The sequence below is a fragment of the Sylvia atricapilla genome, chromosome 23, assembly GCF_009819655.1.
Source record: "Sylvia atricapilla isolate bSylAtr1 chromosome 23, bSylAtr1.pri, whole genome shotgun sequence".
Lineage (NCBI taxonomy): Eukaryota > Metazoa > Chordata > Aves > Passeriformes > Sylviidae > Sylvia > Sylvia atricapilla.
This window is the reverse complement of record NC_089162.1, coordinates 1,770,123-1,784,314: the sequence shown is the minus strand read 5'-3', so window position 1 is coordinate 1,784,314 and position 14,192 is coordinate 1,770,123. Positions and strand designations below refer to the sequence as shown.

Here is a 14,192-nt window from a genome sequence, read left to right as displayed (position 1 = left end):
AAGGAGGCCATTTCAGCATTTTCCCAAAAACCCCATTAGCTGGGGAAAGAGCCTCTTGTGCTCTCACCCCCACTGAGACGTTTTGAGCTTCATCCTCATCCTTCACAACCCTTGGCAGTGGGGAACAACCAGCTGGATGAACTCAACCTGGGCTCTCTGTGTATTTATTTATTCTGGGGAGTTCTGCTCCTCCCCACATAGGGGCTTTCCAAACGGTTCCTGTTTATTTTTGGAAAAGGAAAGACCACTTCAAGGAATTGGTATGAGCCAGAGCAGCTTCCCAACCAGCCCCAAATGGTGACTTTTCTGCTCCCATCCCCATCTCGAAGCTCCAACTCCTGGAGGATAACCCCTTGCTAGCACATCTGCCTCCATCCAGCAGCCTGATCCTTTATTTCAGAATAAATGTGCCACAGGACAGGTTTGTTTAAACCCCAACCTCTCGGTTGCTGATTTTGGGACCTCAGAGGATGTTACAGCCAAGGAGCCCTGCTCCAGCCTGTTGGAATTCCAGACACTTAAGATTTTAAGATTTTAGTATATAGTAATATATGTGAAGAAATATGGAGGATTTGGGGCGTTGTCTAAGTCCATTTGACCTCTGTTTTCTACTTTGCTAGTTAGAGCTCACAACTCATGAGCTCTAATAATAGTAATATAGATAAGAATTAATAACCACAGAGTCCGAACACGAAACTGCGGCTCCCGTATATTAATCCCAGCTCTAACACGAGGAGGAAAAGAAGATAAGAAAACCAACACCAGCCCAAAGTGACCCAGCCTTCCTCTTGCAGGATGACAGCACCAGATCTGCTGAGTCCCGAGGTGCAAGCCCCATCCAGGCAAAAAATCGAGCTGAACCTCAGTGCAAGAAAGCTGTTGTGCTAAAAGATCCCCCGTGTGCCAGGATGAGGGCAGGCTGGCTGCTCCCAGGTCAGCTGGAAAAGCAGCCCTTTTCTCTCCCGAAATTCTCTGCCTGGCTTGTTAGAAATGAGCAGGATGCATGCCCAGGTAGCGTCAGGCTCACCAGCCCGAGGGCAGCTGCTCCCTCCTGCCGGAGGGCAGAGAGCAGTGCCAAAGCAGAGATGGAAGGAGCAGGGCTGTCTGCAGGGGAAACTCCTCTCCTTGATTTAAGGTCCTTGAATGACGGCAATTCCTCATGTCTCACGCTGCTCTCTGCTGGCACTTAATTACCCTCCCTGGAAAAACTGCCCTCAGATTTCCACCTTGACTTTGCTGACTTCAGCTTCCCTGCTGTTGGATCCTGATTTGCTGCTAATTAAAAAGCCCTTCAGCCTTTGCCAGCTGCTCCTTGCATAGGTAATCGCAGCCCGTGCCCCAGCCACCTCTCCACCTTCCCAGCAGACTGCAGGCATTCCTCCAAAACCTCTGCAGCCTCTTCCCCATCTGCCTCCTGGCGAAGGGCGCTGTGTGCTGCGGGGCTGTGGCGTCACCTACACAAAAACACAAGTGCTGCTCTTACCCAACCTAAAGAGCCCCTTTGAGGTGGGGTTTGTCCGGAGTCCACAGAGGTGGACTCTCAGGGCTCACAGTGCCAAAGAGGCTCGTGGAAGAGGAAAAGCAGCAGCCCCTTATCCAGCAGAGGAGAAACAAGGCAAATTGTCTTCCAGACTCCTCCCAGAGGAGCTCAGCTCCATTTAACTAGTTTTTTTGGCTGAGGCAAACCCAGGGGATCCCCTCTCTGCCTTCCCGCTCACCCTTCAATTCCAAAGCTCAGTGAGATCTGGAGTTTTCTTTGGCATTTGGCTCTTTTTAAGTTTAAAACTGCCATGGGCTGTGTGCCCTTTCTCCTCACTCCTGACAGCGGAGCCAAGGCTGTTCAGACTTTCCAAACATAAAGTGGGACATGGCCCAGACATAAATTTGTCCCGGAAAAATTGTAAGCAGCTGAAAGAACAAGCAGAAGAGGAGAAAGAAGAAGAAGGAGGAGGGAAAAAAAAAAAAAAAAAAAAAAAAAAAAAAAAAAAAAAAAAAAGGAAGGGGGGAAAAATCGAAAAATCCCCAAAACCAACTTGCTGTTGCAATATGCCTTCATGGGTGTCAGGACTTACAGAATTTTTTTGTTTAAAAAGGTATTTTGAGCCTCTCTCCACAAGGGAATAGCCATTAAGCATCACACATGCACTGACAGAGCCATTCTCAGCCCAGCTCATGGATCTCTGCTGGTGCTGAGGTCCTTGTGCCTATCTATTCTGTAATATAGAACATATCACATATGATACATATGATACTTAATATTTAATATTTTTTAGACAGCCCATACGGTATCACAGCAAGGCTCCAGGTTTCTCTGAGCACAATGAAGGCAAATAAACTCACTGGCTCATGGGCAGTGGCCTGGGGACACTGCAGGGTCAGCCCTTGGCCTCTGCTGAGGACAGACCCTGTTGTGACATCTCTCCCTATGGCTCTTTCAGGATTTAGCCCAGCAGGATTGATACTTTCCTGGCAAAAAGGGCAGTTGGGGATTTTGGTTTTTCTCTGCCTGCTCCATCGTTTTTCCTGCTTTATTTCCCAAGGCCCACTGAACATCACCAGTCAGAGTGGAGGGGACCAAAGGCCATCACTGGGCCCCTCAAACCTGCAGCTGCCACTCTCCAAGCTGCCTGATCCCCTGGGCCATCACCTTCAGAGGTTTACAGGGAGCTGGTCCAAGTGGCTAGCAACTTTCCTCCCCCACCCTTTTTTCCCCTTTACTGATGAAATCAGCTCTTAATAAAATCACATCAGGCACAGATGTTTTCTCCTCGGGTCAGGGTCCAAGGAGGTGAAGTCAATTAGAGTTGCAATTTATCCCAGGCACATGCGGAGCCCCCGAGCCGGAGCCTGCCCAGGAGCGATCCCCGGCTGCCGAGGGGATGCAAACACATCCCAAGGGATGAAGTCACAACATCCCGGGCACTGCGAACACATCCCGCGGCTTCCAAGCGCCCCGGCTCGGCACACATCAAGGTCGGGCTCCCCCGGAGCACACAGCTGGCTGCACAGCTGGCCCTGGCTTCAGTCGACTGACACCGCGGGGCTTCTGAGCCAGCGGCACCGCCTGAACCCCCCGGGGCCCCTGCTAATTAGGAAGTGTCTAACTAAGATCATCAGCTGCCCGCACCGGATCGAGAGCAGCCGGAGTGTGTGAATGGTTCATCATCATGTGGGGGTGGATGCATGTCCTTCTTTTGGAGCTAAATTGTATGATTTTGGAATATTAATAATCAGGAAAAACATTGGGTTTAATTTTCTATTTTCTTTCTTCTTCTTTTTTTTTTTCTTTTTTTTTTTTTTTTTGCGGTGGGATGAGCCAAGGAGAGTAAACCCAGCGTAATTTGGGCTCAGCCCAGAGATGTTCCTGTGTAGAATAAGCAGCGCTTTGTTGGGGAGGCAGTGCCTAAAGTGATTTGGAATCATCCTCGTGATCCAGCTCCTGGAATACCAAGCATCTGGATGGGGCAGGCTCACAAACCAGAGACTGCACGTGGAGGAAAGCAAGAAGAGGGGTGTGATCACTGTCCCCAACTATTCACAGACTTGTCTGAGCCCTGTCAGGACATGGCACAGAGCGGCCACACAGATTTTGTAGGTTTTTATTAATAAAACGGCCGATGGTGAAGAATTGACCCAGAACACTGTTTGGCCAGGGCCCTTTGACCACTCCTCGCCCCTGCCTCCGTTGGGAGCAGACCCACGGTGGCAGTGAGCCCGCGGGGCCGTGCCCGAGGCTGGGCTGCAGCTTTGCCGAGACGCTCCCGGTGTGCCCCAGCCTCTCCTCCCTCTGGGCTTGGGGCGGCTCGCAGGGGCACATCAAAACTCCTTATACCTGCGGGGACACAAGCGAGCGGCTGAGGACATCGCCCCACAGCTGCTGGGATCCATGGTGGACACTGCACTGCTGCCAGAGATGGAAAGGGAAGACAGCTCTGCCGGGAAAGCCCAGCCCCATCCGCAACACGAGGAGAAGCAGGCGCAAGGAGGAGATCCGGCCACTGTTTTGTCTCCTGCCAAAGCTGAAACGTCCCCCCAAATCCTACAGCGTTTGTGCCTCTTCTCTGCAAGCTGCTCCAGAGACACTCCCCAAAGCGCTCAAGACATTGCAGTACTGCCACAAACCGAGCCACCTGCTTCCCCCAGCAGAAACCAGCCAGTATTTGGTGCAAACAGGGGTGCTGTGAACCCTAGGACAGTGGTGACCCTGACCAGCCCCGGCACACGAGAGCAGAACCTGGCAGCCCTCCACCGGCAGGCGGAGAAGGAGATTTGGGCTGCACTTACCGCAGCATGAGGCCCAGACTATTGGTCTTTCACCTGCAAACACAAGACATAAGGGACGAAACATTCCCAGGGGAACAGGGTCTGGCAGCCCCACTGCCAGGACTGGCTGTGGCCCCTTCCTCGAGGTGGCACACGGGGATGTTGGTGGCAATCAGAGCCAGGCCAGTGCTGATTTGGAGATTATTTATACACTCGCTGCAGTGATTCGGCTACAGATTTGATTAGTGAGCCCTGGCTGTGTGTAATCAAGCTCAGTAGCACAGGTGGGCAAAGCCTATAAATTCAGATGTTTCAAGTGCATTAATCAATTCCAATCGATTTGGCATCTGGGCCAGTATCTCCTAAGTCAGGTGGAGACATGGATGCACTGCCCAGCCACATCACATCCCCCTCTCCTCGGTTCCTCCCACACCCTCCCACTCTTCCCCAGCCATTGCAATTTGATCATTTGATTCAGAAATCTTGATCTCGGCCCTAAAGGATTGGAGGAGTGGCTATTTCTAGGCTGAGCCTGCAAAGCGAAACTCAGAATCAGAACGAATCAGGCTTGTGTTCGCATTTAATCCTCAGGGCTCAAGTGAAGATACTCACACCGAGCTACTTCCCATCCATCACTGACTCTGTTAGCTGCACACTAGAGCTACAAAGACACAAGGACGCTGTGTTTAGCACCCCAAGAGGGTTTTCTTTGAGGTTCAGCTGGCTAAAATCCCCCAGGCGCTGCCTTGGCTGGAGGTGGAAATGTCTCTGTGGCCACGGGAGCGGGGCGTGGGGCAGGCGGCCTCGCGATGCCCGCGCGAAGATGCAGCAGCGACAGCAAGGGGTAACAAACATCTTTCTGGAGCAGCACTGACACCGTGTTTGGGCACTGTGGGACCAGAGGCTGCCTCGGGGTGGTAACTACGTACCCTCTCTGCCTGGCCATGGGGCCGCACCAGCCACGCGCCTCTTTGACCACCACACGAGCCAGGAGCTGCAAGAGGAAGGGCAGAGGATGGCTGCAAGGCTGGTGGCACTGCAGCCTCCAGCCTTGGCATCAGTGTTTTCATCACCAGGAGATCAATTCTACACCTCTTCCTAGCAAAGATCATGTGAACTGAACCTGAGCAAGAAGGAGGTTGTTGGGCAAAGCCAAGTGAAAGCAGAGGCTTGGAGTCAATACAGGCCTTTTGCCCTGTGCCTGGATGTCTGCTGAGAACCATCTGTGCCCTCCATCAGAGAGCAGGCAGCTGAAAGGGGGCCTGTGACACCGCAGGGCACAGAAAGGAGTCCTGCCAAGGAGAGACCTACCAGACAAGCCAGAACATCGGCGGCTATCAGCATGTAGAAGACATTATTCCAGCCCGTGGGAGAGATGAGCCCCGCCAGCAGCGGCCCCAGCGCGGCACCTGCGGGGACACATGAGGAACATCAGCCTCAGCTTACACACCAGAGGGGCCCAGGACACCCCTCACAGCCCAGCCATACACACCAACAGATCCTGTGCCATCAATGATGGCTGTGACAGTCGAAAGCGCTTTGGCATTTCCTTTGAGAGATTCATGGGTTCCCTGTAAGGATGGAGGAATAAAACATAAAGAGCAAAAGCAGCTTTGGGGCACATGGCTGGGATATCCCACAGTGAGGCCAATGCCCCAGGCAGCAATTTCCATGTGTCAGACCCAGCCACAGACAGGAAGACCAAACTCAAATGCTACCTGCAGCCAAACATGGCAAAACCTGCCAACAGTGGGCAGAAATTCCCAGAGGATTTGTCACCATACATTTTCAGTCTGCTTGTGCTCAGAGGGAGATGCAGCAAAGCTAAAACACAGTCATGTGGCCAAGGTGAAAAAGCAACAGTAAAAAACCCTGTGTCTGAGGCAGGGTGCAGAGCACAGCACCAGGTGTGACAGCTCTGCCCTTCTTCACTGGGCTTCGGAGACTTTGGAAAAAAAAGGTAAAGCGCAGAAATCCCAGCAAAACATCCCTCTGGGAAAGAGGGAACAGCCTCTGGGCGTGCAAGGGCAGTGTGGCGGGGTCTGAGGTGCACCTCTTACCAAATCTGCCGACACCGCTGTCGTGATGAGCGCGTAGGGCCCATTAACCAGAGCACCACAGATGATCAGCATCGCTGCAGAGGTACCCGGGAAGAGAGTAAATCTTTAGGTGCAGGGAGCAGCAGGACATTGGATCCATCATTCCCAGCCTGTGTGTGGACACTTCTGTCCCACACATCCACCTCCTGCACATCTCCATTCTCCCACAGAGATCCCACCCAGCAGGCAGTGAACACTCACCCAACACCACCCTCCCCCAAATTCAGCCTGGGAGCCTGGCTCAAGAGGAGGAATAAAGGGAGATAAATCCACAGTGTCCATCACCAATTCAGTGACAGGACCAGGCTGCACCACAGAGCTCCTTACCTATTGATGTGCCAATGCCATTCTGACCCACATGGTTATACAGGAACAGCTGGAAAAGAGACACAAGGTGAACCAGTTATGGCTACTCCAGCTGTTTTACCAAGCGTTTTCCTTGCAGCAGGACCCTGGTGACTGGATGGAGAATGTGGAGACCTGAATTACTGCTCATGCCAAGCACCAGCTGGGATGGGGAGCTGAGTGCACCCCTGACCTCTGCATCCCACTGGCATGATGAAATACCTGGCAGCTGGCAAACAGAGGTGTTGCCACAATTTCTGGCCAATGAGGCTCTGCTGCCTCCCAGGGCTGCAGCCAGACATAATTTGCCCCAGTGGTGCTCCTGGGGCTGCTGACGTGACACAGCCCCTCTGCTCCCCAGCATGTGCCAGCTCCTTCGGCAGGAGAGGCTCCCACCCCAGAGCCAGCCAGGATTGGATTACAACTAATTAGCCATGCTGTGGAAGCAAAGCCAAACGAGCTCCGTGCAGGTGCTTGGGAAGGATGTCCAAGCCAAGCTCCAGCAGAGCACGAGGCTGTTAGCATTGGGGCTTTTGGGATGAAAATCAAAGAAACAAAAGCTGGACCGGCTCGGTGGGACCCCCAAGGCTTTGAGCAGAGTTATGGCAGGATGGAAAAACCTACAGGGGTTTTTTTAGTTGTCAAGGTCTCTGCAATCCCTTCCCAGCCCCTAGAGCTGGACATCCTTCCCAGGAACATCTGGGCACGTGAATCAATCCCAGCTCTCATCTCAGCCGAGCGCGTGACCAGCTTATCCCGGGCGCTTGGGAAGAGGAAGGCAGCTGTGACTCAAAGGAGCCGGAGCAGAGGAAACCCTCGTGACGGGGTCTGGAGCCCGCGTGACAGCTCACCATGGGAGCAGCCACCACCAGCATCACGCAGCACGTGGTGGCTCTGCCGCCGGTGTAGTCCGAGATGAGGCCGGCGAAGATCCCGCCTACAAGAGTGGCAGGTGTCAGTCACACCACCCCAAAGGCAGAGCTCTGCCCTGGCTCAGCCTGAAATCCAACGTGATGCTCTCTCAGCCCTCATCTTCTGATCACTGTGCCCCCAAGGTTAATCATCATAATATCAGAGTGAAGAGCTTTGATTTATCCCTCCCACTCCCTCCCTGCAGATGGTTTCTCAGCACTTCCATGCACCTCTGGTCTCTTCCATGCTTGCAAACTGCAGGAAAGAGTGCCTGAGCAAGCGAGACCCTAGGAAAGAGGCTGTGATGGTCATCAAAACAAACGGATGCCAAAAGAAAATGGAGGGGCGTTTGCTGCCTGCTGAGTGCTGTGAACACTGCATAAACCTCTCAGGGGAAAGAGAGGGTGTTGTTTGTGGGAGGGACCAGCCAAGACTGGTCAAGGTCAGAATTGGCCCTAAATCATCCCTGATCCACCCCCTCCACCCTGAAATGTTGACCAACCTAAAATACCCCCGACATCAAAGAGGGTCGACAGGTCCCCGGCTTCCTTGGCACCGAAGTGAGCTGTGGGGGAGAGGAGAGGGGTGAGGAGATGTTTCCCTTGCAAGGCTCTCTCCCACCTCGCTGTCTCCAAAACTCACCAACATTGACAATGTAGAGGGGCAGCCAGTACAGGAAGGTGTAGCTCACCAGCTTGGCAAAGAGCAGGCACAGGGAGAACTCCACCACACCCTGGGAGAAGAGAAGGGGACATCAGAGGAGCCTCCTACCCCCAGCCTCCTCTGGATGGTGGGTTTCTCCCATTTTCTGCCCTGTAGGTGCTCTGAGCTGCTCTGGATTTGCTCTTTCCTCCATCCCAGCACTCACAGGTATCCGAAGTGCCCCAAGGAAGCTGATGGCTTCAGGCTCCTCAGCTGGCTCCTTGGGGCTGTTGGAGTGCTCCACACTGCTCTGGCCTGAGACGCTGAGTGGGCCCTCATTGGAGGTGACTGCTTCAGGGTCCTTCTCACTGATGGTCACTCCTCCAGGATCATCATCAGAGGATGTCTAAAATCAAGCCGAAAGCAGAGATGTGGCTCTCATGGCTGGAGGAGGCTGAAATATTGCCTCTGCTGCCGGGGCATGACCCAGAGGATGCTCCCAGTGGAAGAGCAACAATATCCCCTGTGACAACTGAACATTGCTCTAATTCCTGCTGTTACAACCTGATGACCCAGTTATTTCACTGTGCCCTGAGCAACACCCAGCCCAGGACAGGCCCGCTGGGAATTGGCATGACTCACATGATGCAGAGGTGGACTGCAGTCAACATCCTCAGGATCTGCAGGAAGAAAGAACACTCTGTGAGGGGAGCCTGCACCAACCCCACTCCACCTGCTCTCCCTCCAGCATCTCACAGGGGCTGGGAACCCCCAGGTCTAGGCTGCACCTCTGGGTATCCTCGTCCCCTGTAAAAACCCAAAGGACTTCCCTGGTATTTCCTAGAAAGACAAGCTCAGAGGAGTGACTGGTATGGGGATGAGCCTGCCTGGACCACCCCAATGATGCTGAGTATCCCCATGGTGGTCACATCCACATCCTTGGATATGGAAATAAGTGTTGGAAATAAGTGTTAGGCATTGTTAAAAATGCTTAGAGATGGGCAAGGTGGAAAATTGTATACATTACACTGGTTGCCTGCTGTGGCCCAGATCACAACACTCACACTCCACGAGGAAGAAGAAGCAGATGATGCCCACGGCGATGATGATGATGCCAGGCACAACAAAGGACAGGCCCCAGGCAGAGGAAACCCAGGCACCAGCAATGAGCGACCCCAGGATGTTGCCAACGGAGGTGTGCGAGTTCCAGATGCCCATGATTAAACCTCTCCTGGGGGGGACACAGCCGGGTCAGTGACACTGGGGTGGCTGCCAGGGTCAACAGGGACCAGGACTGGCATGGGACATGCTGGAGAAAAACTCACTTTCCTTTGCCAAACCAGTTTCCAACACATGCCACGACAGCAGGCCAGCCAGTCGTCTGCACCAGCCCATTGCAGACCTGGCAAGAGATGGGGAGCATCAGCCAGCAAGCACCGACCACAGCCACGCACCCCCTGCACTGTTTTGGGCAACTGGGCTCAAAAACAGCCACCCCTATCCCAAAGCTGTTAAGAAAACACTCGATTTGTTTGGTTTTTTCCCTGCTGGGGCAATCCTGGAGCCGTTTGCATTGCTCCTATGGCTAAACTGGGAGTGGCTGGTGTTGCCAAACCAGCTGCCCGCAGTGTCTGGAGATGGGCACGCCCGGAGGTTTCGACGCCCACACCACGCACGGCCAGGTTTTGTGGGGAGAGGAAACGCTCAGTGCTCCCCTGCTCAGAAACTGGGCCACCCCAATCCCTGAAGGCCACTGAAAAACCGGGACGATGCCATGGTGATAAAGCCTGGGCATCCTCCAGCTCGACACACCTGCACAACGATGAAGTACCAGAGGACATGGATGTCCCAGAAGTAGCCGAGGCCAAAGAGGGCAGTGAAGAGCCCGCTCAGCACCATTCCCCCCGACAGGTAGTAACGCAGGGGGAGGCGCTCCCCAAAAATGCCGCTGCAGAGAGAGGGAAGAGCAGAACACTGCTGGTGATGCCAGCAATGGGCATCATCACACTGAGCCAGTACCCGAATCTGCAGAGGATTCCTGGCTGCTTTCCTGTTAGCATGACCCCATCCCAATGGAAACCAGCTTCCGCCAGACTGGTGCAAACTGGTGAGTGGAGGGGAAGGCCCTGGGTACCTGATAAACATCCCGATGGCGTAGGCCACCAGGAAGGCATTATCCAGCGCCCCAAAAAGTTCCTTGTAGTTTTCCCCATCTGAAAAACAAATATTAGGGCCACTTCAGCCTGGTCTCCATCTTGTGTCTCCTCTCCGTAGCTGAGGGCTCAGTTTTGTCCCCCATTCCCAAAAGCCTGGTCTCCATGGGGGCTTCTGGGGGCATGGCCAGGTGCCACCGGCACTGGGACCTGGTCCTGTCCTGGAATTCACCACCCACTGCTGCCCTTTGGCCCAGGAGCATGGGACAGACGTTTATCACTTAATTACCTCCGGGTGCCTAATGAGCAGCCGGCCCCCTGCCAAACCCTGGCCACCACCTGGTTCTAGGGAACAGGGGGGAGCCCAGCTCAGCTGCCACGAGTGTGGATTTTGGGGTACCTAGGAGAGGCTCAGACTTACCAAAGGGTGCCCAGCTGCACCAGTTGGTGTTGTTGGAGTCATTGTGGGGGTTTGGGCCCAAGGCCGAGCAGTTGGGGTGCAGCTGGCTCTGCAGAGAGAGAGGGATGTGAAATCGAGGTGCTGTGTGCACCCCCTCCCCATGTGCTCCCTCCAGGCTCCCTGTCCCCACAGCAGTAGTGAGGCTGGAGCTCACCTTGACGATGCTGATGGGTTTTCGGGAGAGGTGGTAGCTGGTGTAGGAGAGGAAGGTCAGTACCAGAGTCAGTCCCCGATAGCTGTGGGAGGAAGGAAGGAAGCATAGAGGTCAGGGTTTGTGGGACGGGGATGAGTTGCCTCAACACCCAATGGGATTCTTCTACTGGATTAGTGACCTGAATCAGCTCAGCTGAGCTGGTCAGGAAGTGAGGAGACCACTCCAAAAAAGCCCAGGATGTGGCTTAAGAGGATCAGCTGAGTTTTGTGGGGTGCATCAAGCAGTGTTTCCATCTCCTCAAGCAGTTGTTTCCATCTCCTCAACCCACCAAAACACAAAACACGGGGTGAGTAAATGTCTTCCTGGTGTCATGAGTGGAAACTGTGCTGATTCATCATCACTCCCAGGGTTAATCAAAGATAAGCTGGAAAAAAAAGCAGGGGGTGGGATGCCCTAGGCAATACCAGCTCCCCTTCCTCCACCAAAAAGCCATTTCACCCTCTTTGTTTGGATTAAAGACAGGAAAATGGGGGAGTCTGGGCTCAGAAAATGGGGATGCTGCACCCATTAAAGCTGACAGATAAAGCCTGGAGAATCTCAAGTAGGATCTAGCATTCTCTGGAGCAAGATGAGTATCTCTGAAGGAGCTATCCTGCCTTCGGGAAGGGGTTTATGGCAGCGCAGAGGATGCAAGTGGTCAGGGGCAGCTGCAGCACACAGACATGTCACAGGGCTGCTCCAAGTTTAGAAAAAAAAACCAACAACCTTTTTTTTGGTGGTTTTGTCCCATCCTGCTCCTCTTTGCAGTTTCACTTCTCCCTGGAGCTGCAGCAAGGACGGGTGCCCTGCAAATCCAGGGCAACTCCCTGTGCTGTGGTGCTGGCTCCAAGGCTGCACGGTGCCTAAGAAACTGCTGCTCCCCGGCCCCAAAAATAAATAAACCACCCAAAATCACTGCCCGTAACTGCAGGGCTGATCCAAGAAGAGCAGAGAGGTCACAGGGAAGGGAAAGATAAACTTCTTATGCAGTGCCTCCCTGGGCCAGACACTTGGGTGTTGGGTTTTTTCTTTTTTACCCTACGTGTTCTGGCAGGGAAAATTCCAGCAGATGGAAAAGCAAGGCGAGTGTCTGGCAACGGGCTTCCAAAAAAATCCAAATATTAATTGAAATTAAATGGGCAGCTGTCCCATCACCTCGTTAAAAGAGAAGGCAGCAGGAGAGGTCTCTGTGTTGGCCACATCCCACTGAATTTGGAGTGTGAGGGCCTGAGACATCTGGAGGCTGGTGGGTACTGCTGCCCAGCTCCAGGTCCCCCCAGGTCCCCCCAGGCCGAGCCCAAAGCCCTGGGCTGCAGCCGGTGTGGGCTGATCCCATCTCACAGCGGGTCCAGTGCCCGAGGGCGATGCCGGGGGAGTCACCCCTAATCCATGTCCCCACCCCAGGTCTTGTCCCAGTGTCAGTCCCCAGATAAAGTCAAGTGGTCTCCAGTCCGGCGCTGGTCCCTGCGCTGGTGCAGGTCCCTCGGTCCGAGGTCAGTGTCCATCCCAGTGCCAGCCCCTCGCCCAGGGCCAGTCTCTATCCCGTTCCACTTCCAGCGGTTGCCAGTCCCCAGTGGAATGACACCCTCTCCTCCCTAACCCAGGGCTGATCCCTGCGCCGGTTCTGGTCCCCATCCCGGTGTCGGCTCCCACGTCCAGGGCCAGTCTCCATTCCAGCGCTGGTCCATAAAAGAGTGAGCCCCGTTGCAGAGAACGCCCCTATCCCTGTGCCGATAACCCTCCGTGCTGCCTGTCAGTCCCTATGCCCGGTGACAGTTCCGACCCGGGGCCGTCCCCCATCCCGCTCCCCGCTCCCGCTCACCGGCTGTCCCGGGGGAGGGCTCGGAGCAGGCGAACCCCGGGGGCGAGCGCTGCCCTCATGGCGGGCGGCGGCGGCACTGGGGCAGCCCCCGGCTCCTTTTCACCGCCCCCGGGGCCGCCGCTCCCGCCTCGGTCCCGCCCCGGCCCTGCCCGGGCACAGCCCCGGCGCCTCGGGCCGCGAGGGGTGAAGCCGGCTGTCCCCGCAAAACTCCGCTCCAAAGCCGGCTGGAAGGAGGGAACAGCCGCGCTGGGCGGTGGGAGGCGGCAGAGCCCCGAAGTGACCGACCGGCCCTTTTTGTATCCCCCCGGGGCTCTGTGAGCTTCCCCAGCTGCTGTATTTTGCAGCAGAAAAAAAAATGGATTTAAGATTTCGACTCTCATTCCCAGCAAGCCCTGAACAGGCTTCACTGCACTGATGGTGATTGAGCTACCCTAGACATGCTTTGGGGTTATTGCCAGGGATTTTGGGAGTCCTCCTCTCACCCCATCCCCTTTCAAAGTGTCTCATTTATCTTGCTAGGGGCAGATTGAGGATGAGGAACAGAAACAGCTTTATTTATTGCTTTGACTAAGCCCCGATTCAGCCCACAGCCCCTTTGGGGATCACTCCAGAGAGGCTGGAACAGGGGTTCCCAGGGCTTGAGCAAGTTCATTGGGGACTTGCCAAGGAACTGCTTGTCCTCAGCTGCCCTAGAGCTGAAATCAGTTACAAAAAGCCCATTGGCAGCTTTAGCCCTTTGCTTCCTTGCCCCCTCACAAGGCAGATCCTGCCCCTTCCAAACCCACTCCAACAACCTGAATTAGGGCTGCAGCACCTTCCCCTGACGCAAGAGGCTGTTAATAAACAGCATCAGCCACCACGGATCCCTCAGTGAATGATTCTCCAGGAGGAACTGAGCAGCAGTCCCTGGCTCTGTGCCTCTGTGCCACCTCTGGACCAGGGGTGGGTTTGCTTTGTGCCCAATGGGATGGAAAGAGGGAAAAGAAGTGATCCGGCACGCTCGGCCACCCATCCTTCCTGCCATGGTTAATATTGGAGAGGACGGCCAGCAAGGAGTAAATATTAATGACAGGGTATGGAGTAACCTCTGCCCAGGACCACGTTATCTCACCACAAGCAGTTCTGGGAAAACCCATCTTGCTGCACTCCTGCAAAGGCCTGCAGATTTTTCTTATTAGAAAAATGCTCCTTCCTCTCAGGAGCAAAGTAGAGGCTATGGGAGCATGGGTCAGGTACGAAGCTGCATGGGTGTTATTGGAAGAGAGCTCCTCACACAGAAAAGAAAGAGGGAACAGTAAATATC

The 14,192-nt window shown here is 54.4% G+C and overlaps 1 protein-coding gene across 4 annotated transcripts; it reads right to left on the bottom strand.

The window, feature by feature from the left end:
• Nucleotides 1–3,571: 3,571 nt before the first annotated feature.
• SLC37A2 (solute carrier family 37 member 2) lies at nucleotides 3,572–12,975 on the bottom strand. Of its 4 annotated transcripts, XM_066334617.1 has the most exons (19): nucleotides 12,890–12,975; nucleotides 11,029–11,110; nucleotides 10,836–10,923; nucleotides 10,396–10,474; nucleotides 10,074–10,209; nucleotides 9,587–9,663; nucleotides 9,326–9,492; nucleotides 8,904–8,941; nucleotides 8,488–8,667; nucleotides 8,262–8,352; nucleotides 8,122–8,184; nucleotides 7,559–7,644; nucleotides 6,690–6,738; nucleotides 6,324–6,397; nucleotides 5,756–5,834; nucleotides 5,575–5,672; nucleotides 5,193–5,257; nucleotides 4,876–4,924; nucleotides 3,863–4,317 (listed from the first exon to the last, which is right to left on the bottom strand). In XM_066334617.1, exons 1-18 carry the CDS (start codon nucleotides 12,946–12,948, stop codon nucleotides 4,882–4,884), a joined length of 1,554 nt encoding a protein of 517 aa, XP_066190714.1. In that variant the 5' UTR covers nucleotides 12,949–12,975; the 3' UTR covers nucleotides 3,863–4,317; nucleotides 4,876–4,881. The 4 variants fall into 4 exon arrangements, with proteins under 4 accessions (XP_066190715.1, XP_066190714.1, XP_066190716.1 ...); XM_066334618.1 differs by lacking the exons at nucleotides 3,863–4,317; nucleotides 4,876–4,924 and adding an exon at nucleotides 3,572–3,832; XM_066334619.1 differs by lacking the exon at nucleotides 4,876–4,924.
• Nucleotides 12,976–14,192: the final 1,217 nt, after the last annotated feature.

Coding starts and splice junctions, on each gene's coding strand:
- SLC37A2 (XM_066334616.1), bottom strand. CDS start 12,948: ATGAGGGCAGCGCTCGCCCCCGGGGTTCGCCTGCTCCGAGCCCTCCCC. Junction 8,668..8,903: donor GCAGTCCACCTCTGCATCAT/GTGAGTCATGCC, acceptor GCTTGATTTTAG/ACATCCTCTGATGATGATCC. Junction 6,398..6,689: donor TGGCATTGGCACATCAATAG/GTAAGGAGCTCT, acceptor GTACCTCTGCAG/CGATGCTGATCATCTGTGGT.